Here is a 25,621-nt window from a genome sequence, read left to right on the forward strand (position 1 = left end):
TAGAATTGCCATCTGAAATGAGAAGATAGGATCAAATCTTTTTAGGGGTGGTTGTTGAAAAAGTGATTGGCTTACAGCTCCAGGGGTCCCTGGAAAAAGCAGATTATGTGGCCCACTTTCAGTCAGGATTCAGGCATCCTTAAAATAATGAGACAGCATTGATTGTGTTATTGGGGTTATTGTTTATCTTTAGATGCTGTTGGTTTATGTGTGGTAGGTTTTTGTGTTTTAATTATGAAAATCATTGAGATTCGCTTGTGCAAGTTGGGTGGCTATAAAGATCAGATACAGTATACAAACAAATAATGTAAAATACAAAGTAAAGTATGAGCAATCACACAGGTGAAAGAATAAATATTCCAGTTGTTAGGGAACATAATTCAGTGGCTTAAATGACTTCTGGTTTAAATATTACATTGAATCCTATTTCTTTTATGTACTGTGTTTCTCCAAAAAGAAGGCTGGGTCTTATTTACTTTTGACCTTCGAAAAAATGGCTTCTTTTTGGAGGGTTCTAATTATTGACTCACCTCGTGGCGGCGGCACCAACAGCCCTACCCAGCAGGGCCCGCTGCTGGCCCACTTCTTCTGTGGCCGCTTGCCGCCACTCGCACACATTGCCCTGGCCTCTGTTTTGTGTTCAAATGCCTGCCAGAAGGCATCTGCAGCCAATAACAGAGCTCCGGATCGATCCGGAGCTCTGTTATCGGCTGCAGATAACAGATGCTGGTAGGCATCTGAAGGCGAAGTGGAGGCCAGGGAGATGCATGCGAGTGTCAGGGTGAGCGAGGCCTGGTAAGTAGGGCAGCTCCATCCCTCCCATCCCCTACCTTATTTTTAACCTGTGTGCCTCACCCCACCCCCTGCAGCCCGAGCTGGGCAGGGTCTTAATTTTGTAGGTGGGGCTTAATTTGATTGCATGTACTCAAAAACGTGATAGGGCTTCTTTTCAAGGTGGGTCGTCTTTTTGGAGAAACACAGTAATATAAATGCTTTTGTTCCATTTTTAAAATTTCCCTTTTTTATTTTTTTGCATATTAAAGCAACATCTCCCCATCTAATACTTTTCCCATTTTTTAAAAAAATGGGATCGATTTATAATGGTTAATGAATTGAGAGATTGGTTATTCAGCATATACTGTAGATTACTTAATGTAAAATGTAAGATGTTTATACCACAGTTTTAATCATTTTGACTTTCTTTCATATCATGAAAGAGTTATACACAGTTATACACAGTTATACACAGTTCTAATCATTTTGACTTTCTTTCATATCATTCTTCTCTCCCACCCCTGCTGCTTTTTTCCCATAAAGGACCAACTTACTTCAGTCCAGGCCGAGTAGCGCCATCCTCCAGTGTTGCAGTCTCCTGAACACTTTTCCCTAGAGTTCGGTTTGGATATGCCACTACAGTATCGGTCATCATACTTTTCAATTTTGCCTTCAAGCTTGCTGTACTTGGCACAGGAAATTTCCAGAGTTTTATAGCCCATTCCACACTGCACAGAGCATTCACTCTTTCTCACAATATGCCACCTATATATACAATCGAGAGCATGTATTAGCAAAGGCAATCATTGCAAGAGAAAGCTCTTTAGATGGTCAAAAATGTGCCTGGGACAAAAAGCAAAAACAGAAGCAGGGGAAATATGTAGCATAATTGTAAGCATGCTTCATTTTTTTCATTTTATCCGAAGCCACTTTATATTGAATTCAGATATATTTGTATGAATCTGAATTTAAGCACACTGCATGTACTTCCAAATGATTAAGGTATAGGCAACAATATGGGGGAGGGGGGTTGTAAGATAGTGAACAGATGAGGGATCCCAGTTTGCATAGATGAGTATGAGGTAAAATAGGCTATATTTGTGTTAGTGGCATGCTAGCCAAAATGTGCCTAGAACTACCCTTAGTGTTTTCAAGAAATGCTGCAAATGGCACAGGTGTGACTGAGTTTAGTAATCTAGTTTGCACCTTCTCTGATTTACTAAAAATGTTATATGAAAGCCTCAAATCATCAGCCAGGCTCCAAAAATCAAGAAAGACACATTCAGGCTTTTCTAAGCAATTTCCTTTATTGTTCTTCACCTATAGGAGGGGTGTCAAATTCTGGTGTCAAACTCGCAGCCCCTGGGCTGGATGCGTCATGGTGCTGGCCATGCCCATGCCCAGTTTAGTGAAGGGGGAAAAAGTTGCAATACGTCACATGATGATGCCGTGACAACACAAGTTTGACCCCCCTGACCTTTAGACAGCAAACTTGCCAAACTAAACCAGACAACTTGCATCATTAAACATGTACTCTGAGAACTGTTAGGGAGGAGCCATCTTAATTGTCTCCCATACAACTATCAGAACTTTTGAGCTAACATGCCACTAACACAATAAATGTATAATGTAATGTAGGTTACAAGAGACAGAGGAAATGCAAGGCACTTTGATGGAAAGTGAAGCAAAGCGCGCAATCACCAAACCGGTTGTTAGACCGGTAGGAACCCACCACTGTGTAGACGGTATAATTTGCATAAATGTTAAAATGCCCATGCTTATTGACTGGCCCCCTTCAGCCCCCCCCCCCCCCCCCCCCATCCCCGGTAACTCAGACAGGAAACATGACTAGATGACTTACCGTATTTTTCAGAGTATAAGACGCACCTTTTTCCCCCAAAAAAGAGGGTGAAAATCTGGGTGCGTCTTATACGCCGAATGTAGCCCCACCCAGCTTCTCAAACTGAGGTTTCAGAGGCTGAAAAAAGCATCAGAAATGAAGCTTCAGAAAAGAAGCCCCCAAACAGAGCTTCAGAGGCTTTTTTCTGAAGCTGTTTTGGAGGCTTTCAGAGGCAGAAAAAAAAGTTTTTTCTGAAACAGAGTTTCAGAAGTTTCAGTGACAGAAAAAAAAGCAAGGCACAGAGCTCACAACCAAGGAACCTGTTGCTAAAATTCACGTCTGGGAACAGCTGATTGGGGGTATTCCGGGAGGCCGAACCACCTGCCAATCAGCTTTTTTCTTATTTTCCTCCCCAAAAACTAAGGTGCGTTTTATACTCCGAAAAATACGGTAATTCTACTTTATTGTAAGGCCGCATTAACAGAATCTTGCAAGTCTGAAAGTACAAATTTCTTGCTGTCACTTTTAGCAGCCTGATCAATTAGGGCCAATCCATCCTAAGTTTCTTTCTCTGGTTGTTTAGCAACTGTGTGCTCCTCTGCCTTTCATTTGATGCTCCCTGGAGTACCAGAAAGAATGCAAGAAGTGACAATGTGCAATATTTGAGAAGGGCAGTATAGCTAGATGAAGCTGGAAATGCAACCCAGCCTGACAGCTTTGCAGCCGAGCAAACTCTTGATGAGAACCAGATGAATTAAAAGCTGATTGGCTTGAGAGAGGCTCATTATAGCTGCTCTTACTTTGTTGTTAAAACCTAGGGGGAAAAATATGACAACAATCCAGCCACCACCACTTATTACTAGAAGCAACATCTACTGCTAAAGCACCCATATGGTCAACTACTGTTGTACTGTTACTGTCTGGCAGACTTTGAGTGTACTAACTTTTTTCTCTACGGACCCCAATTTTTACAGTCTTCTGTTTTGAGAAGGCAGGCAGAAAGAAAGGATCTGTTTCACATGTACTTAGAAAAGCAACATATTTGAACACTCCCGAGATCATCCCCAAAGGAAAACTAAAGACAAAAAGCCCTTATGATTTACCAATTTCAAATGTTTTTAAAAGAAAGGATCTGTCCTGGATAAATTGAACAATTTTGTAGTTGGAGTTGTGGTTGCCAAATGAATGCAGATTCCCCACCCATCCTCTTTTTAAAAATAGTATTGGGAATAGAGAGGGAGAAAGACACTATGGATGTTTATTTTATGGAGCTTAGTGTTCTGAAACAAAAACTTTCTTCCATGATCTATCGAGCTGTGATCTTTTTGGGGAGAGAGAATGGGAGAAAAACTAAAATACAGAACTCATATTATCCTTTCAAAGAAAAGGCATCTGGCAACCTTCAGTATATTTCTTCAGCTACAATTTTCGGAAACGTTTTTCTATTGTTTTAACAGTAAGAGACTACCTAAGAGACTACTTTCTGCTACCAATTAATTTTTCTATGGAGCTAAATTTAAAATGGGTTATTTTTATTTACAATCTGTACCACCCACAACAGAAATATTCTAAACGCTCAGAAAAAATTACAAGATAATAATAACAAGATAGATAATTAAAAAATGACCAACTAGAAATTGGCTGCAATATAAATCCCATAAATTCAAAGGCTAAAAAAATAAATAAATGAAAATGAGCAGAAGTGGGATAGATAGTATCACCATCATGGATTTGTAACTGGCTGACAAACCGTACTCAACGAGTAGACCTTAATGGTACTACATCTACATGGAGGGAAGTAAGCAGTGGGGTACCACAAGGTTCTGTCTTAGGCCCAGTACTCTTCAATATCTTCGTAAATGACTTAGATGAGGGAATAGAAGGGGAATTTACCAAATTTGAGGATGATACTAAACTGGCAGGAATAGCCAACATCCTAGATGATAGGCTCAAGATCCAGAGGGATCTTGACAGACTTGAACACTGGTACTCATATAAACTGGGTGAAACCAGGCTTAATAGCAGTAAGTATGAGAGGGATCTTGGAGTCTTAGTGGACAACCAATTAAATATGAACCAACAGTGTGCAGTGGCAGCCAAAAAAGCCAATGTAATCCTAAATTGCATTAACAGAGTGATAAATTCAAGATCAAATGAGGTACTAATACCACTCTATATAGCCTTAGTAAGACCACACCTAGAGTACTGCTTCCAGTTTTGATCACCACACCATAAAAATATGTTGAGACTCTAGAAAGAGTGCAGAGAAAAGTAACCAAGATGATTAGGGCACTGGAGGCTAAAACATATGATGAACGGTTGCAGGAACTGGGCATAGCTAGTCTAGTGAAGAGAAAGACCAGGGTAGACATGATAGCGGTGTTCCAATATTTGAGGGGCTGCCACAGAGAGGAGGGGGTCAAGCTATTCTCCAAAGCACCTGAAGGTCAGACAAGGAATAATGGATGGAAACTGACCAAGGAGAGATTCAACCTGGAAATAAGGAGAAATTTTCTGACAGTGAGAGCAATCAATCAATGGAACAGTTTGCCTTCAGAAGTTGTGGGAGCTTCATCACTGGAAGCTTTCAAGAAGAGACTGGACTGCCATCTGTCAAAAATGGTATAGGGTCTGCTGGGGTGGGGTGGGGTTGGACTAGATGACCTACAAGCCCCTTTCTAACTCCGTTCATCTGTAATCTAACGAGGTCTGACTGCTGCCAAAATTTCGTAACTGTTGATGCCATCACTAAGAAGCCCAGATAACAGGCTGATCACTTGCCCAACATTGGCTCTGGGTCTGGCAGAAGGGGATGTTGAGAACCCCATCGGTAAAGGAATTCTGGCTGGTAGGGTCCCGGAGAAATGCCTCTTTTTTTTTTTTTTTTGCCATGGCTCCCATCCTCTGTAAGATTGTGCCCCTTGAGGTGAGATCCACCCCCATCCTTAAGGCCTTCCAAAGGAGCCTCAATCTCTAGATCTGCTGGGATGTTTCACACTGGAGGTGGTTAGTGGACTAGGAAGAAGATTCCCGCCTTCACCCCAGTGTATTTTAGTTTTTAACCTGTTTAATCTCTGCTTATTTTAATATTTAACATTTTAATGTTTCTATCTCTGGTTTTAGGATATTGTAAGCTGCCCAGAGTTGCACGACAGTGAGATGGGCGGTATATAAATTTCATAAATAAATAATTAAACATGCCTGAGGGGAAAGAAGGCAGGAAATAATATAAGTAATAATTGGCATTCAGTTCTCCCATTCAATCTGCATTCTTTGGGATTATGAACTCTGTGCACTCTCTAATATGAGATGAAAAAGAATAGTATCCTTAAAGGTTCCAATTGTTTGATGGCAATTGTTTTGCCTATGAGTGAGCGAGGTGCCTATTAATGCAATTTAAAAATGTGTGCGCAGGGAGAATAGAAATCATGTCCAACCTATCATTAGAGTCAGGCACAGTCTCAGCGGGAAGGTCTAAGTATCATAAAAAAGGCAGAAAATGGTTAGTCATTTAATGGATTTTGACTATCAAAGAAAGGGAAATGCACTTCTGGGATTTCCTGTTACATGTGAAAAATATCTTGGCTGCTTTTCAGGACTATACACTTTGATTAGGGAAGGGAAAAAAATGGTTCCCCCCCCCACACCCCTGTTATTTTCATTAATCACTGAACAGCCCCAAATACTTCTTTTTTCTGAGGGAGGGGGAGAAGCACGAAATAATAGAAAACTGTGGATGAAAGGAAGTGTTTAAACACCCACATTCCAGATCCCTTTCATTTTAAAAACAAAAGCCACCTAATCCCCTCCCTATTACATGACTGAGGCAAATCTAGATTGTCAATGGAGGCTCATCCACAGCTTGTGGGGGCACATGTGGGCCTCAGGTGCTCCTTTGGGGAAAGGACACGCATTGTTTGAGAGAGGCTCACTTCCTTTTTCTTCTGTGCAGTTTGCTGTTAGATGGGGATATAAACTAATGATTGTAGAAACGGGAGAAACAACCATCTGCAGAATTACTGAGAGGGAACAACAGGAGGCTTCCCAAAGAATGAATGAGCATTCACAAGATCACTGTTATCTTCTTGGCATTACCATCAGGGGAGTAGGAATCTAGACCATGATAGGGCAGGGGAATGGTTAAACCTTTCCACACTACAGTACACTACAGAAAGAGAACAGATCAGTGGTGGATTGCCCTTGGTTCGGACTAGTTTGCAAGAACCGGCAGTAAAACTGGCGTGAGGCTCCGCCCACCGCCCCGGATGTCATCATAGGCGATCTGTGCATGCGCAGAAGCTTCCCGTTATATGCGATCCCATTGTGAACTGGTATTAAAGGTAAGTAGACCCCAACCCTGGAACAAATGTGCATGTACACACATGTATACAGAAGGTAAACACAAAAGCCAAAATCACTGACATCCTAATCAAATCAACTAATCTGGAAATAGCAAGTGCTTCCTACATGTTCACAAGTAAGGCAAAAATGCCACCTTCATCTTCACTGTTGTACCCCCACTCCAGTGCTACTGATATACAGTAATATGCCATCTTTGAACCTAGAACAGTGTTTCTCAACTTTGGTAACTTTAAGATGGCTTGACTTCAACTCCCAGAATTCCCCAGCCAGCATGCTCCCATTCCCTTTTCAACCTGTATGAGTTAGTAACTTGCTTCATCTCTAATAGCATCACAATACAATAAGTGAATACCTTGAGTACAAAAAAGCAAGCCATGACATGGGCAAACCAGAAGGTTTAATGGAATTATAGTACCTACAAATATATATTTTTTGTGATCAGAAGTGGCAGAGCATTTGCGAAAGCAATCATACAACCTTACTAAATTTACTGTAATCTCAGAGAAAAGTATGATCTTCTTCGGTGCAATGAAGGCTCTTTTGAAGAGCCTTGGTTGCGCAGCAGACTAAAGCACTGTTATTAACATCAGCTGCCTGCAATTATTGCAAGTTCAAATCTCACCAGGCTCAAGGTTGACTCAGCCTTCCATCCTTTCGAGGTAGGTAAAATGAGGACCTGGTTTGTGGGGGCAATAGCTGACTTTGTATAAAAAAGAACACCGCTTAGGGCCCCCCTGAAAGCCTTACTAAGCAGGTATATACAAAAGTATGAAGGCTATTGCTTAACGCATTGTAAGCCACCCTGAGTCTCCAGAGAAGGGCGGCATATAAATCGAACCAATAAACAGAAAGAAAGAAAGAAAGAAAGGAAGGAAGGAAGGAAGGAAGGAAGGAAGGAAGGAAGGAAGGAAGGAAGGATGCCCAGTCTTCATAACTGTGTTACGTAGGGCCATTGGAAAATGGAAAGTTTGTAACTAACTAAACTACTGATTTGTGCTGTAATTAGTTGTTGTTGTTGTTTAATTTGGGGTTGTTGTTTTTTTGCCACTTAACACAATGCCACAATGATTATTTCTTTGAAAACTGAATTTTGCTTTGGATGCTTTTAGTGCCCCAAAGGTTCTTATCACTAATAAAATATTAATATCTATGAGATTACACAGCAATGCACTTTCCTTTAAGTCTAGGCTGACTTCACAGGAAATGGAAGTTATATAGAACAAACAGCTATGCTGTTAACACTCAGTGGCTGCAAAATTGTGGATTTACTGCAACCAGCACCAGAAGGCAAAAGAAGAAACAATGGATGGAAACTACTCAAGGAGAGAAGCAACTTGGAATTAAGGAGAAACTTCATAACAGTAAGGACAATCTTGCCTTCAGAAGTTGTAGGTGCTTTATCACTGGAGGTTTTTAAGAAAAGATTGGACAGTCACCTGTCTGAAATGGTATAGGATCTCCTGCTTGACCAGGCGGTTGGACTAGAAGACCTCCAAGGTCCCTTCCAGCTCTATTCTGATTGATTGAACCCAAAAGGGAAGAACAACATTCTACACTTCGATGTACAGATGGTCCTTTGCATACAACCACACCTGGGATAAGAATTTCCATTGATAAGCAAGACAGATGTTCAGTGAGTCCTGACTGATTTTATGACCTTTGTCGCAGTTGCTAAGCAAATGACTGGAATTGTTTAGTGAAACACATGGTTGTTAAGCAAGAGCCGAGGTGGCGCAGTGGTTAGAGTGCAGTACTGCAGCTACTTCAGCTGACTGCTAGTTCAGCAGATCAGTGGATCAAATCTCACCGGCTCAAGGTTGACTCAGCCTTCCATCCTTCCGAGATGGGTAAAATGAGGACCCAGATTGTTAGGGGGCAATATGCTATTTAGTATACTGTCTTTGGTGTAAGCCGCCCAGAGTCCTCGGAGAGTGGGCGGCATAGAAATATGAATAATAAAATAAATAATAAAATAAAATAAGCATGGCTTCCTCCATTGACTTTGTCGAAAGTTGACTAGGAAGGTCAGAAATGGTGATTGCATGACCATGCAACTGTCACAAAGGCTTGCCAGTTGTCACATACCCAAATTTTGATCATATGACTTTGGGGATGCTATGATGGTCCTAAGTGCAAGAACAGGTCGTAAGTCCCTTTTTCCAGGGCTATTGTATCTTCAAATGTTTGCTAAGGAATGGTTGTAAGATTTGTATAACATTTAAAATTTAAATTCATCATTTATCATTTTAGCCATTGTCTATCCACTGCAGGACGAGGGCCTTTTTTTACCTATTTGCTTCACCCAAATTAATATTTGTATAATAAGGTCCTGAGCTTTTCTTTTTTTTTTTTTTGCCAATTGGGCCTGCAATTTAAATTATGGAGTCTAAAACAATGGGATCCACATATAGAAGACTGCCTTACCTTAATTCACAATTTAAATTACACAGCTCTGTTACTGGATCAGGTTGGGAAATTTTATCACATCTTTGGTCAGATACCATGAGCTGATCGGATTCCCGGGTGCAAATAGGTTTCCTTTTTCGTTCCCCTGAAAAGAATGAAACAAATACAATTACATAAAGGGCAAAGAACCCATTTCCCCCGTACATATGTTCCAAAGCAGGCCTATATTTAGATAGGTTCTAAATACTGTTTATGCCCTTCCTAAACAGTTTACATTGGCTAACTGCAAGGAACTGAAACGCCAGGATATCTGAAGTTTATTTTTCAAAACCTGGCTATATTTGAGAACTTCTTTTAAAATTGCTACTTGATATAACTGAGGTTTAGCAACACTCCCCCATGTTTCATTTGCAAATAAGTCAAACATGAGGGGATTCCTAAATCAAACATTTTGGAGATGCAGGGTTCAAGCCCCCCACCTCCAAACAATGTGCAATGTACTTATGTTAAATTATAATGAGAGTTGGAGGGGCATCTACTACTGTGTATGAACATAACACAGAGCTTGACCCATAGACATTCACTGCAGGTATGATTATTCCTTTTGCTAGGTTTAAGTAGGTTTAAGTAGCTATGTGCTCTCTTCTTTGTCTTTTGTTTCATTAAAGGAGGAATAATGATGAACTCAGAAAGAAATAGTGGTGAAGCTAACAGTTCCATTCCTCTCTGCCAACCCAAATTAATATTTGTATAATTTATGCAAGTCTTCCTAGCTGAAGGTGTTGTGCAGAAGCATATATCAAAATCTCTCAGCCAACATTTTTTTCTCTCCTTTGCATCAATGATAGTAGAGTTTGTGGAGCCAAGTCCCACCCTCAGCAGCAGTGAAGATGGGTAAAGGAAGGATTCAGTGGCTACTTCCCTGCAGAAGAAATAGGCTTGAATCCCTTCTCCTAGTATTCATGTAGGAAAAAAATGGCACGGTATGATCCACTTTTCTCTTGGTATCTTATATAGAGTCCATATTAAATGACCCAATATCGCATCATTTGCTCGGCTTTGCATTCTTACTTCTACTCTGGTACCAAACTGGCTCTAAAGAACAAATGTATAAATCTCTTCAAAAGGGGGGATGAGCTGAGAGATGCCAAGAATATACATCACCTCTGAAATGACATTTCCAGGGACTAATTAGATCAACTTCCCTCACCCATGAAAAGGTATTTAAGCCAAGACAAGTGAGAGTGAGTTTGGAAACCTAAGTGTAGATGTAATAGGAAAGATGCTGCATTCCATCTGACATTAGAAAGAGGTCTGTCTATAGCAGGGCTGTTAAACTCGAGGGCCATGGGCCGGATGCGTCACACGCTGCCCACGCCCATGCCCTGTATAGCGAAGGGGAAAAAAGTTGCGATACGTCACATGACGATGCTGTGACAATGCGAGTTTGACACCCCTGGTCTACAGTCTTTTCAGAGTTCCTGTGTGCAGGTGAAGGTGTTTAGGTATACCTTCTCTCATAATTTACTGTATATATATATATATAGGTCTTTGGTTATTCAGGTTTTCTCCCGCGTAAAATTGGAGGTGTCTTGGCAACGTTTTGACAAAATCTCATTTGTCATCTTCAGGCTGGTGTTTTCGGCTTCGTGCTTCTAGGAGCAATGTGTGTGATCCTAGAAGCACGAAGCCGAAAACACCAGCCTGAAGATGACGAATGAGACTTTGTCGAAACGTTGCCAAGGCACCTCCAATTTTACGCAGGAGAAAACCCGAATAACCAAAGACCTACATACAAACACCCGCGAAAACCTCAGAAATATATATATATATATATATATATATATATATATATATATATATATATATATACACACACACACACACACACACACACACACACACACACACACACACATACGGTATATATATATATATATATATATATATATATATATATATATATATATATATACGGTATATATATAATTTATATTTGCTGATAAAGAAATATCAGCAAATATATCAACAAATAAATTTGGTATAAAATGGTTTGTTGTGAATGTGACTGCTTGAGGGCTCCTGGATTGGAGCTGAAAGGCGAAAGGGAAGCAGTATGCTCCCTCCCATATTGGGATAGACCAGGTGCTTTGATAGAAAAACACTGTATGTATGTATGTATGTATGTATGTATGTATGTATGTATACATATATAGGGACGCGGTGGCTCAGTGGCTAAGATGCTGAGCTTGTCGATCAGTAGTTCGGCAGTTCAACGGTTCGAATCTCTAGTGCTGCGTAATGGGGTGAGCTCCCGTTACTTGTCCCAGCTTCTTCCAACCTAGTAGTTCGAAAGCACGTAAAAAATGCAAGTAGAAAAATAGGGACCACCTTTGGTGGGAAGGTAACAGCGTTCTGTGCGCCTTTGGCGTTTAGTCATGCCAGCCACATGACCACGGAGATGTCTTCGGACAGCGCTGGCACTTCAGCTTTGAAACGGAGATGAGCACTGCCCCCTAGAGTCGGGAACGACTAGCATATATATGCGAGGGGAACCTTTACCTTTACCTTTTACATTAATAAACTTTTGGGCTCTTTGTTCCATGAGTGTTTAGTTTTGTTTTCTGTCTTAAATCCAAAAGAATCTACTAGCCCCTAACTGGCCATTGAGTGTCAGAACATCTGGGCTCCCATTAGAGTCAGGGAGACCCTGTCTCCCCCTGCCATCATTAAATGCAACCGCACATTTTGGAAGAACTCATGACTCCTCCTCTAAAAGATCCTCCTAAACTCAGCTACGTGAAAAGTCTGTGCTCCAAACTTTGATTGGCCAGAAAATAGCAGAAAACACCTTTCCTGTCTGCATACAGATTTCCTCCCTCTTCATTCCTTCACAAGCATCAAAAAGGAAATGAGAAGAGAATGAAAAAAGGGATGAGGATGAGAACTCTATTCCCAGTGTTAGCTGCTGCTGAGACAACAACTAGCTCGGGAATACTTGTCTGCTGCCTCCTTCCTTCTGTGCTATTCCTTCATTATTACTTACTGGAATATTGAATTTGAGGTACCATGTCTGCTATGCAAAACTCCACCAGATGGCAACAGAGAGTCAAGTTTCTTTGCTGCCATGTCTAGAGGTCATCTGAGTTTTACAGTCCATATATGCTACTAGTCCTACCACACTATCATATTTCTTGAAGGCATGGGGAAGCCTGGCAGGGTGTACTGGATCCCAGACCAGTTATCTCACTATATTTAGGCCACTGTTACTGTGAATACAGGCATCTAATACCAACTGTAATCATGAAGACGTAAGAAATATTCAGCATAAAAGTCACAGTGCAAATCCTGGCCTTTGGTATTTGCATCCAAAAGTCCTAAAGTCTGCATTACAATGCACATTTTTCATTAGCTCCTCTCTGCAACTTTCACCCCGCCCCCCTCTCAAACGGTTGCCTATACTGAGAACTGGGAACAAGTAATTCATACATGGAAAAGCCTAGATAATTTTTGATGCATCCCAGTTCTCAGAAGTTTAGTCTTCTTCTTTGGTTATAATAAGTGAGCTATTAATTGATTTTCCCAGGCCCCAGGACAGTGGGGGAACTTAGGTTGGTATCCTATTGAACATGAAGAAAGAAGGAGCAACTTTGCTTTGAAAATAAAACAATAATCTGTGAGAATGGCCTACTGAAAAGATCAGTCTCCAAGGAAAAAGTAAAGCCAGGGAAGCTAAATTAATTGCAACACAGACCCAGAATTTGTAGCAATGCAAGACTGGTGAAACATGTGCTTAATCAGTAAGATTTTGCACATGTTAGAAACAGACTATCAAGGAGAACATACTGTATTTTTCAGAGTATAAGATGCACCTTTTTCCCCCCAAAAAAGAGGGTGAAAATCTGGCTGCGTCTTATACTCCGAATGTAGCCCCACACAGCTTCTCAAACGGAGGTTTCAGATGCTGAAAAAAGCATCAGAAATGAACCTTCAGAAAAGAAGCCCCCAAACAGAGCTTCAGAGGCTTTTTTTCTGAAGCTTTGTTTCAGAGGCTTTCAGAGGCAGGAAAAACTTTTTTTTCTGAAATGGAGTTTCAGAAGTTTCAGAGGCAGAAAAAAAAAGCAAAAAAAGCTCACAACCAAGGAACCTGTTGCTAAAATTCACCTTGGGAACAGCTGATTGGGGGTATTCCGGAGGCGGATCCACTTGCCAATCAGCTTTTTTCTTATTTTCCTCCCCAAAAACTAAGGTGCTTATACTCTGGTGCATTTTATACTCCGAAAAATATGGTATTTGAAGGTCAATCTGGTTACTTCCTTGGCCTTTTTTCTCATACATCCTAACCATTATCCATTCCATTAACATTAATTTATCCTACAATTAGATTACTTTTTTTCCTCCCGCACCAACTTGAGAACCGAGATTTTTGGCTCTAGACAGGTACAGCCATTGTGATCTAGGAAAGGAAGATTTAGCCTTAGAAAAATGTTAATCAACCCATTGCATAACGTAGGGCAAAATCACTGTTTCTCAGTTTCAACTCCCCATTCTGTAAAACTGTAATGAAAGCTTACTGGTTGGAAGTTTTAGAGATCGAAATGGGTTTCTCAGGTTTGTTAACTTAATTTCAACTTGGAGCAAATTTCCAGCAGTAAGTTATTCCACGGAAAGGGGCTATTCATGTCAATCAGCCATTATATTGACTTGGACAGAAAGGGCTACAGAAGATTGATCAGAGCAATAAAATCTTTCTCGGTCTGCTGGTTGCCTAGGTCAGTTGGGACTTAGTCCTTGGTTTTGACTCTTGCCACTACAGCAGCAAGATACAGCCCTAAATTTGATATTCACAGATTAATAGTGAAAGTGAAACTATAAAGACACAGCACTATGCACATTTTGCCAACAATCATGGCAAAACAGGTCATAAAATCAGTTGTATTACTCTGTCTTGAATTGCACAAGGGAAGCCAACTTAAGGTAGAGTTGTTGTTTTCTTTGATGTCTTAGAGTCAGTGTTGACTCTGGTGACTCTCTGGATTGGTCCCCAAATTTTCTTGGTAAGATTTCAGAAATGGCTTGTGTGCTTCCTAAAACGGAGAGAGAACTAGCCCCAAATCACCCAGCTGGACTTGTGCCTAAGAACTCATCATCTCCTGGCTTCTAGACTGGTGTTAACTACCCCACCAAACTAGCTCTAATGCAGAGCAGCTGGTCATAATTTTGAGGTAAATATTCCCTCAGGTCAGCCTAAAGTACTAAGAAGGGTACTAATATTGTGAGCAGCTGAAAAGATGGCATCCATCATCCCACTATAGCTTTTGGAAATGTAAAGTTTGAATTATTTTTCAAATCCCTTTAAAGCCACGTACCTTGGCAGAGTTTACTGCAGGGCTGCCAAGGTCCATAGACATTCCAATAAAACTGCTGAGGTTTATCTTCAATGGGGATATTGAATGTGTATCGAACATCAGGGTTATATAAATTACCCACCGATAAAACCTGAGAAGAAAAAGATACGGAAAAGCATAGCATCAAGGGAGCAACTGTACTATTTCATCTACATAAACATTAAAATAAAGTAATATATATTTGATTTTCCTTTAGAGAAAGAGATTTTCTTTTACCTGAAGAACTATTTCTTGATCAATGCGGTAAGTAGAATTGATTCGTTCAATGGGAGTGTCTGAGCCACTGTATTCTATGACAGCATTTCCAATTTTGATTTCCTTCTTAAACATACTGACAACATAGTCTCCATTTAATATGAAGCCCTCATTGCTTGACAATGCTATGTTCAAAGACATAAACAAAAAATGGATCAAAGTAGTTTTCTTGTATACAACAAGAAGGATATTACAGTGCATTTAGTATCAATATTGATTTATTTATTTTACTTCTAGACAACCCAATGATCGTGGTTCTTCCAGCAATGTAGAAATCAATTTATTTACATAATATGAATTCTATAATTTAAATTCTGCTTTAAAAAGTAGCCTAATTAGAATAAATTAGAAAATCATAACCATATGTGTGTTTTCCAGGTGCAATCCCTCAATACCAAAAAATCATAACCTGTAGAATTGTGCTTTTTAATGAACTACTAGACTACTCAGTTACTTTGGAATACTCTGCAACACCTTTTCAGGTATCCTTGAACTGTACCTATATTCAGAATGATATGGTATCATGCTGGAACAATATCTGTTATAGAACAAATTACATATTTTTTTCCAGAATGGATCTCATTTTTCCGGAATGTGATTTCAACAATAACCAGATTAAGGCAGGCAGTCCTCGAGTTATGACTGTAATGGAGCCTGCCTATTAGAGGTAAGTAATTGTAAGTAGTGACGGTTGTAAAGTGAGACACCTATGTGATTGACTTGATTTCTTTTTTTTTTTGTGGTGGTGGTTAAGCGAATCCTGTGGTTGCTAAGTGAATCAATGGTTCATTTTGCTGAAAACTGGACGTAAATGTGAGCTGGTTGCCAAGCACCCGAAATGCAGTCACATGATGGGGGAAGGGCAGGCGTGGGCAGTCATTAGAACCTTGGAACGGAATTCTAAATACCCTGGTAAAATCCATCCTAACTTCAAATTGTCATTAAGTGACCGGTTGTAAGTCAAGGACTTCATGTAGAACAGAGGTGTCAAACTTGCATTGTCAGGGCGTCATCATGTGATGTATCACGACTTTTTTCCCCTTCGCTAAGTCGGGTGTGAGTGTGGCCAGCTCGTGATGCATCCAGCCTGCGGGCCGCCAGTTTGACACCCCTGCTGTAGAAGAAAGCTATGTGACATTCCTAATTTTCAGTGACTCCTGGAGTGATTGGGTGGAAGGTAAAAGCTGCTCTTTTTATATGATTTTAGACAACCTGTACAAATGAAGTTCTAACTTAGTGCCATTTAATCTTGGATAACCCAGCAACAATAGTTCTTTAAAAGTTAATTTTTAATAAGGAATTTGTAGAGTCTTCAAACGTAACTCTACCTTTGGTACATTCCCAATTCACTTCTGTGCATTCGTAGTTGTAGCTGATGTATCAACCAAAGCCAATAAAAGGATTTCAATTGTCTCTCAGATTATTTTAATCTCAACCAGTGGTGGGATTCAGCCGGTTCTCTCTGGATCGTGTGAACCAGTAGGGGCGACTGCGGGAGGCTTCGCCCACTCGCCCAGATATAATGCGCAACTACTGCACATGCACAGAAGACTGTGCACATGCACAGAGGTGGCGCGTGCGCTCACATTTGCGAACTGGTAGGGAAGGTAAGTGAATCCCACCTCTGATCTCAACTATCCAAGCTGGGTCTTCAAGAAACTCCAAGTTATGAACTTGATCTTAGTGAAGAAAATGTATCCCATTTAGAGCAAGCTGTAGTCAATTTAGCCAACCACAACACTTAATCCAGGATAAAACCAAGGAATCAATTAAAATCACAGGGGAAAGAAAAAAGTAGTTTTTGCCAGTATGAGGGAATATATTTCCAAACAGTAATCCAAATTGTAGTCAGACTAGTTTTCAGTACAAAACCAGGTTACATTGTGGAAATTGAACCATATTTCTTCAGAATTTAGATTGCACTCTCTCCAAGGGGATAAAGGAGCTATATAGTCCCTAGTTCCAAATTGTTGGCTTGTCATAACTCAAGTAATCTAACTAGGACCAGGACCAGTTAAATCAAAATAGCTTTATTTTCAAACATGCCAAACTGGTCATGGCAAACAATGTGACATAGAATAGGGCCTGGTTAACCATATTCAGAATGTGTTTTCCTCAGTCTGCACTCAAGCATTTTGATCATGATTTAGTTCTACCATTTTCTACTATGAAAAGGAGGCTCAGCCGAAAAGAAAAGAAAAGAAAAAAATCACCTTAACATCTCAAAAACAAGGCTTCACAAATAGTAAATCACCATTCTAGGATTTTCCGAAAGGACTTCACTTCTATGGATCCTAACAGGTTTCTGTGCTTCCAGACAAGATAAAGAAAATCAGAGCCTAAAGCTTAATCAGGTTTCCTTCCAGTTGTATATTCTACTTGTGTATTAATTGGATGTCTGCCTGTATATGAAGGGAATATATATGTTGCAATATTTCCCACTATTTATAATTACAGGGGGGAAAAAAACTCATCTCAAACACCACCACAAGCACAACAATATTATGCTAGTTCAAATTTCTACCTTCCGGTCTACCCTCTTCCCCATACAACATCATAAAAAAGAAATCATCTATTTGTACAGAGGGCAATTAATTCTAAACTGAACTTACAAATGGAGAGTTAGAAAGTCTTATGTTTGCATATTTTATCTTTGACTTGAAACTATATACGAAATTATACACTAAAAGATGAAGGCTTCAAAGCTTAGAAGAATAGTTCCCTTTCAGTTCCGGAAACCATGCCTTCCTTTAAAATGTATTGTTTCCTGAATGACAGCAGCCTGCTGTTATTATGTAGTTAATTTCCTAACTTAGTTTCTCACCTGTTTCTTATCACTGCCACTCTACTGCCCTAAGGGAGTACTCAGTGGAGACTGAACAAGACTTCAAGAGATAAGACACAACTGATAGAGAATCCAGGCACGATCACATTCTATTCTATGTTTGTGTGGTGCCAGACAATAATGACTAGACCCAGATTTATGCTTACAATAGAGCCAATTAAATTAATTAAACATGAATTGGCCAAACCATTAAAAAATATGAAAAAAACTGAGAAGGATGAAAGTCTGAGAGAGATGAAATTCCTCCAAAACGTCTAAGTATCAATGTCAGTTTTAATAAAACAGGCCATTATAGAAGGCCTTAACTGCATAAAAATGTAAAGACATTGTATTGAAAGCTTCTATAGACATTTCAATTAAAGCACATTTGCTCTGTTCCACATTTTGAAAGAAAGCTGAACTATATTTCAAAACGAAAATAGAGAAAAATACAGCAACATTCACTCTAAAGCAGGGGTGTTAAACTCGATTTCATTGAGGGCCACATCAGGGTTGTGTTTGATCTCGGGGGGGGGGGGCGTGGCCAGCTTGACATCCATTGTGTTGGGGGCACCTGTGGTGGCCTGAGAGCTCTGCCAGTGAAAATGGGCTGCTGTGCTCCGTTTTTGGTTGGGACAGCTCCTGCAAACTCTCAGTGAAACTGGAGCTCTGGCAGGCCATGTGCAGCCCTCACGAGCTCCATTTTCAGCTGGGATGGCTTCCTGCAACCCTCTGCCAGCAAAAACGGAGCTCGGGGTGGCCACATGCAGTCCTTCCGAGCTCCGTTTTCACTGGCAGACACTGCGGGCTAGTCCTTCGCTGTTTCCAGGGCAGCTCCGCGGACCAGATCTAAGCACTCCATGGGCTGGATTCGGCCCGCGGGCCTTCAGTTTGACACCCCTGCTCTAAAGCCACCTCAAATGATTTTTTTAAAATGCAGGAAAAGGAAAGGAGATAGACCTGGGCATTTGGACCATAGTATACACAATAGGTAGAATGGGGTTAATTTTACCCAATAAAATGCCCATGTCTATGAGATTTAGCCTTTATCCTTCACATGAAGTGATAATATCAAAAAAAATGTGTATTTTCTACCCTCCCATCTGAATAGGGAGGGTGATGTGGCCAGTTATTAACACTTGACAAAATGGACAAGTCTGTTAAGAAGTGTTCATATGAGTCTAATGCTAATATGATACAGAAGGCCCAACACAAGTAGTCCTTGATTTATAACCGATCACTTAACAAATATTCAAAGTTACAATTGGATTCTTATGACCTCTGGCCACACATACCCCATGCATCACTGCATTTTGGGAGTTTGGCAACTGGTACACATTTACCGCCATTTGCAGCATCCCGTGGTAACATGACTGTCATTTATGACATTTTTGCCAGAAACCAGTGTTTATTTAATTAATTAATTAATTAATTAATTAAACTTGTATGACACCCTCTCTCCCAAAGGACTCAGGGCGGCTCACAACAATAGAAAAAACACATAAAATTCAGTATTCAAATATAAAAACCAATAAAATCCCCTTTAAAAAACTCCTTCAGTCCAATCCGGCCAGGCCAAATAACCATGTTTTGAGGTCACGGCAGAAAGAGCGAAGGTCAGGGGTCATCCGGAGTCTCAGGGGGAGCTGATTCCACAGAGTAGGCACGCCCACAGAGAAGGCCCGCTCCCTGGGAGTCACCAGCCGACACTGTCTGGCCGACGGGACCCCAAGGAGGCCCTCCCTGTGAGAACGCACCGGCGATGGGAAGCTGTCACTGGCCACAAATGGTCCGCCAGGTACCCCGGGCCTAAGCCATGCTTCCAGTTTGCTTCCAGTTTCTGCCAAAAAAATTCCGCCCCATAGTGAACAACGGGTTTGCTCAATGACCATGATGTTTGCTTAACCACCACAGTACTCACTTTATGACTGCTGCAAAAAAGGTCCTAAAATCAGGCACGGTCACATGGGAACCTACTTTACAACCCTCACAGCTTATGACCGAAATTGCAGATTCAATTACAGTTGTAAATTGAAGACTGCCTATGTGAACTTTCTGTCTTTTTCCAACCAGTTATATGACAGTATGACAGGAGCATTTATTATTTTTTTTAAAGGGAATAACATCAATTTTCAGTTGCTGAAGAGCATCACTTCTTACCAAGGTAATTATCATCTTCTGGTTTCCCTGAGTAACTATGCTGCCGTACGTCGATATTTGTAGCACCGGCTGGAATGCGTATCACAGTGTTATAACCTGAGAAGACAAGCCAGAAAATCAAGCTTATTATGCACGTGCAGCCTTGGTGGTTTTTTTTGTTATATAATAACGACAAAAAGAAAAACTGTGCTACAATTCAATATCACAGCAACCAAATTGATGCTTTCATGTTATCATCAAATTAGCAAGAAGCTCAAAATATGAAAAAAGTGAAAGCGAAATCTTCTTCATCCTAGGACTGGTTTTTCAAAACATGCCACAGATGGTTAAGTTTGCTAGCAAACAGCTTTTCTCTACTTACCATAGTGCACCGTATTGAATGTCCCTGCAATGGTTTTGCATGATGAATTATCGCCACCACACACACCACATTTATCCCTTCTGGCTTTGGAATTGAGCACGTGATCACATCCAGCTTGCTTTAGAGAAAGAAAAGTTCAGAATGAAATTGGACAAATATGAAAATAAGATAGAATTTACACGGTTGCAAATGAAAACCATACTACCAGCAATGGCCTCTGACGGCACATTCATTCCTTATTTTTCCAATATCCTGTTATGCTATAATAATCATAACCATCCTCCTATTAGGACATGAAAAGTAAGCATGTTTCAAGGCACGTGAAGTACAAAACCATATAGCATGTGGGAGATCAGTGAGACAGGATAGGCAGGTGAGTTCCTAGTGCTGCAGAGAAGATGACACAAAGTTTGTTCTGTCTTGTGGAAATGGGTAGCAGTTGTAACAACAACAGATGAGTCTGGGTTATTAAGCGCCTTTCAGCCAAATTGTGATGCAATTGTGATCCCAACAAAATGACTACAATTGCTCCAATTATCTACCTTCATTTGTCCATAATAATGCCAATCTCAACCATGTAGGTTTTCTGCAACTCTAAGAAAGTGAGATTTCTAATAAGAATAAGGGAAACTTACAATGATGTGATCTTAAGATGCTTAAAACCAGCTTCTCAAGAGCACAACATAATCTCATTTACAATACAGTAATTCTTGCACCGCGTTTTCAGAATTCTTCAGACATCCAGGGAAGGAAATGGCTCCCATTTACAAACTTCTTACAGTGCACCGCAGGACTCTTTTATATCTGTCTTAGTTAAATTATATCGTTTTATGGGAAGCCTGGCACCTAAACAGTTCTCATAAATACGTATGTGTAAGCCAATCCTATTAAGCCTCTCTAGAAAGAAAAAAAACCCAACATGGCTGTTTCAATTCTGACACTACAGCTGAACAGGAGAAAGAGAAAGCAGATACTTAGAATGTACTTTTTTTTTTTTAGCCTCTCCACTGCTTTTCAATCATTTTCAAACAAAAGAGGATTTACAGGCAACAGAGAATAGAGCTGATTTATACTTGAATCAGACAATTAGCCCATTTAGTTCAGTACAATCTGTATTGCATGTGGAACAAGCGGTGCACACACGTAACACTGAGAGGACTCCCGTACAGATCAATACGGGCTTTCTGGTTCCCATCCGTGTCCCCTGCTGCTGCAGCTGCTGCTTTGTGAAGGACGATGACACACAAGGAATTATCCTGGCATGTTGTCTTCCTGGTTCAATAATGCTCCTAAGTTAGTGGAAGTCGGATGGAAATGTGGAAAATGATATTCTGCTCACATCTTGTCTCTTCAAACTTAATTGTCTCTCAACAGCTCACTAACAGGCTCTTTGGAAGATAGTCAGGAAAGCAATTGAAATGGGGAAGATGGTGTGGGGAGCAGGGCTCTCCTCAGATCCAATCTTCTCCATTTAAATTTCATGCCAAGGCTGCTCCCGAGAGTTGGAAGGCACCTTGGAGATCTTCCAGTCCAACCCCCTAAGTAAAGGTAAAGGTTCTCCTTGCACATATGTGCTAGTGGTTCCTGACTCTAGGGGGCAGTGCTCATCTCTGTTTCAAAGCCGAAGAGCCAGCGCTGTCTGAAGACATCTCCGTGGTCATGTGTCCGGCATGACTTAATGCCAAAGACGCACGGAACACTGTTACCTTCCGTCCAAAGGTGGTCCCTATTTTTCTACTTGCATTTTTTATATGCTTTCGAATTGCTAGGTTGGCAGAAGCTGGGACAAGTAACGGGAGCTCACCCCATTACGCAGGGATTTGAACCGCTGAACTGCCGACCTTCCGATCAACAGGATGTACAGTGTCCCAGACAATCCTGTGGAGCTCCTCAAGCATCGCTTATGTGCTTATGTGCCTGGATAGAAGGGAGTGAACTGCCAATAATCTTTTCTGCTATCTGTTAGATTCAACTCCAAACATGTCATCCACTCTCCAGTTATCCTCGTCTTCAGTAACACCTCCCTATTACCTGTTCCCCCCATCCTGTCCTTGGAATGCTACTTCCCTTAAAAATAGTTTTATTTATAAAAGTCTCCAGTTTTAGCATCTTAGCCACTGAGCCACCGCATTCCTAGTCCAACTCCCTAGTCAGGCAGAAAATCCTATACCATTTCAGACAAATGTTTGTCCAATCTCTTCTTAAAGACCTCCAGGAAAGGACAGGTGTAAAAATCTCAGCATGCAGTGAAGGAGATTTCAGTTTCTTATCTCTGCTTCCTGGCATGGGGAAGGAGTATTTTGCCCTCCCTTGCTATGTAAGTCTCTGAGTATAAGTATTTGGTGAACAAGAGGAAAAAGGAATAGAAAATTTGTATCAGCTTGAATTTGCATAAATGAGAAGACATAGTGTGGCTACTAATTCAGTCTGGGTTGTATGGCTATCGGGATCAAAAAAAGGGCATCTAATTTAAGCTCAGCTGAACTAAAGAGATTGGTGTAGTGATCAATGTGCTGGCCCAGAAACTAGGAGCCTGTGAATTCTAGTCTTGCTTTAGGCGTGAAAGCTGGCTGGATAACTTTGGGCCAATAATTCTCTCACAGCCCAGCCCACTTCACAGGATTGTTGTTGTGGAGAAAATAGAAGGAGGTAGGAATTTATGTACTGTATTTTTCGGAGTATAAGATGTACTTTTTTCCCTCCTTAAAAGAGGCTGAAAATTTGGGTGCATCTTATACTCCGAATGTAGCTTTTTCAAAGCTTTTTTTCAGCCCTAAGGAGGCGCTAGCGATCTTCCGGGCTTTGCCTGCTCCCTCCAACTCTCAGCTGTTCTTTAGAAGCTTTTTTTCAGTGAAGCTTTTGCCTGCTCCCTCCGACTCTCAGCTGGAGCTTTTCAGCTGGACTCTGAAGCTTTTTTTCAGCCCTAACAAGGCGCTAGCAAGTGAAGTGATCTCTGTGGTTTGCCTGCTTTTCTCATTGCTTCTCTCTCCAAAGATTCGTTGTGCCTTAGAAGCTGTTTTTTATCCTCAAGCAGGAGATAAAAAACCAGCAAACTAATGTGCTGAAGCTGACCAGACTAAGGACGCTAGCTAGATAAATACCTGGTAGGCAGACTTTTTCCGTCTATTTTTCTCCCCAAAAACTAAGCTGCGTCTTATACTCCGAAAAATACGGTTTGTTCATTTTTTTGAGTTAATTATACAGTATTAACGGCAGGACAACAATTTAATAAAATAAATAAAACTGACAACAGTTCTTCAAAATTCAAGCCTCAGATCTTCCCTAAGTTATCTTGGAGCTGCTGGACATTAAATGGATATTTTTTTTCCACTGAAAACAAATACTATACTATTAATAGGAACTGTTTTTGCTTACAGAGAAATGGCAATACATTCTGCTAAAGCAGGAATCAATTAGTAGAATTTAAATGCTAAATCCAGATCCATTTAGGATTGGACTGGCTTTTTTTCCCTCTGTAGATTCAGTTCAGGCTTTTGATGCCTCCATGTTCTGACACATGGCATTAACGTAGGCATGCACTGGGATCAAGCAGGATCTCTCTTTAGGATGGCATTTATTTATGCTTGACATACTTGACATTCTGTACAATTTGGAACTTTACTACTGTGGTTAGCCAAGGAGTAATACAAAACAGAAAAACTATTGTGTAAATTACATAAAATAGTGCTCTGGCTTAAATTAAGGAAATGTCACACAATTATCAGTTCATGTGAGGAGAAGATGGAAAACGTGACCCATGTTTGAAAATGGTTAGCTTGTTAAATAAAATAAAGTAATATTTACCCGACAAAGTCCTTGTACACAGATGTCATTTGTGTCTGGGCCACAAGGGGTGCCATCAATAACCCTGTCCCTGAGCTGATAGTAAGCTGTATTTCCTGCCACTCTGCAGAAAAGCTTGCACCGGTCTTTCATTAAAACTGTCAAAGCAAAATAATCCGGTTATTTTCTATCTGGTCTTTTCACTTTCTTTGGTAAGAAAGTTCTCTTGTCATTCATCCATAACATCCATGCTGCGTCCTTCTTGCGTCCATACTTTGGGGGGGGGGGAGTAATGTGACTGGGAAGGGGTGGCCAATTTTTTTTTTAACTTTTAAAACCATTTTTTCTACAACCTCTTCGGTTGTAGGTTGTAAAAAAGAGGTTGTAAAAAAATGCTTTCAAAAGGCTCTGACGATCCCAGCTGAGTTGCCTGATCAGCAGAGGCTTTTTTTCTTTTTAAAGAAGCCTCTGCCGATCAGGCAACTCAGCTGGGATCGTCAGAGGCATTTAAAAGAAAAAAAGGCTCTGCCGATCAGGCAACTCAGCTGGGATCATCAGAGGCTTTTTTTTTTTTTACTTTTAAAAGCATTTTTTTGGCCAAAGAGGTTGTAGAAAAAATGCTTTTAAAAGTAAAAAAAAAAAAGCCTCTGATGATTATGCGGCTCAGCTGGGTATTGCGGGGGGGGGGGGGGGGGCGCGGCAGGGATTTTTGCTACCGGTTCTCCGAACCACCTGCATCCATCGCTACCGGATCTGGCGATCCAGTCCAAACCCCTGCTCCTATCCTTCTTTAAGAATAACAATAGCAATAGCACTTTGACTTATATACCGCTTAAGAGTGCTTTACAGCCCTCTCTAAATGGCCTCCAACAATCTGGGTCCTCATTCTACCGACCTTGGAAGGATGGAAGGCTGAATCAACCTTGAGCCAGTCAGAATGGAACTCCTGGTAGTGGTTAGAGTTACTCTGTAATACTGCATTCTAACCTGAAGACCTGGCTCTGCCAATTGGCCTGGGAACCCAATGGGGGAGTACAACAGTGGCGGTAGCTACAACATTGATAGCAAACCCCACCTCCCTCTTGCTCCCTGCTTCCCCACCTGCCCATCTTTTATTCTCAGGGGACAGGAGAGTTTGTCTTCCATGAAGAACAGGGACAAAAACAAAGAGGAGGTAGGGCAGCCTAAGCAAAGGAGATTGTTTTAAGCTGTAGCCCATAAAACCTAAATAGTATTCACATCTAAAAACACTACACATTTTTCAACAGGGAGGGGAGGGGATGAAAACGTGATGTTTCTTCTGATTTTTACACCAGAAGTGCTCAGTTCTACTTTTGATAAGATTTTCCCAATGTACTTTCAATGTTTATTCATTCAATTTCTTACTATTTACCTCAGTTGAGAAAACTTTTTTCACAGTGATTCATCTCATAGCAATAGTTATGAGA

The 25,621-nt window shown here is 40.7% G+C and overlaps 1 protein-coding gene across 1 annotated transcript in view; it reads right to left on the minus strand.

Annotated features, from left to right (window-relative positions):
- The window catches only part of ADAMTS9 (ADAM metallopeptidase with thrombospondin type 1 motif 9), a 163,401-nt gene that overhangs the window by 79,563 nt on the left and 58,217 nt on the right, over positions 1-25,621 (minus strand). The window contains exons 14-20 of the mRNA XM_070934351.1: positions 24,195-24,331; positions 20,391-20,508; positions 20,030-20,125; positions 15,007-15,170; positions 14,752-14,881; positions 9,401-9,527; positions 1,329-1,539 (exon numbers count right to left, since the gene is read on the minus strand). Coding sequence (XP_070790452.1) covers positions 1,329-1,539; positions 9,401-9,527; positions 14,752-14,881; positions 15,007-15,170; positions 20,030-20,125; positions 20,391-20,508; positions 24,195-24,331 — 983 coding nt within the window. The remainder of the gene's footprint in view (positions 1-1,328; positions 1,540-9,400; positions 9,528-14,751; positions 14,882-15,006; positions 15,171-20,029; positions 20,126-20,390; positions 20,509-24,194; positions 24,332-25,621) is intronic.

Source organism: Pituophis catenifer, unplaced genomic scaffold (genome assembly GCF_029215685.1).
Source record: "Pituophis catenifer annectens isolate HBS135680 unplaced genomic scaffold, rPitCat1.0.hap2 SCAF_2, whole genome shotgun sequence".
Taxonomy (NCBI): Eukaryota; Metazoa; Chordata; class Lepidosauria; order Squamata; family Colubridae; genus Pituophis; species Pituophis catenifer.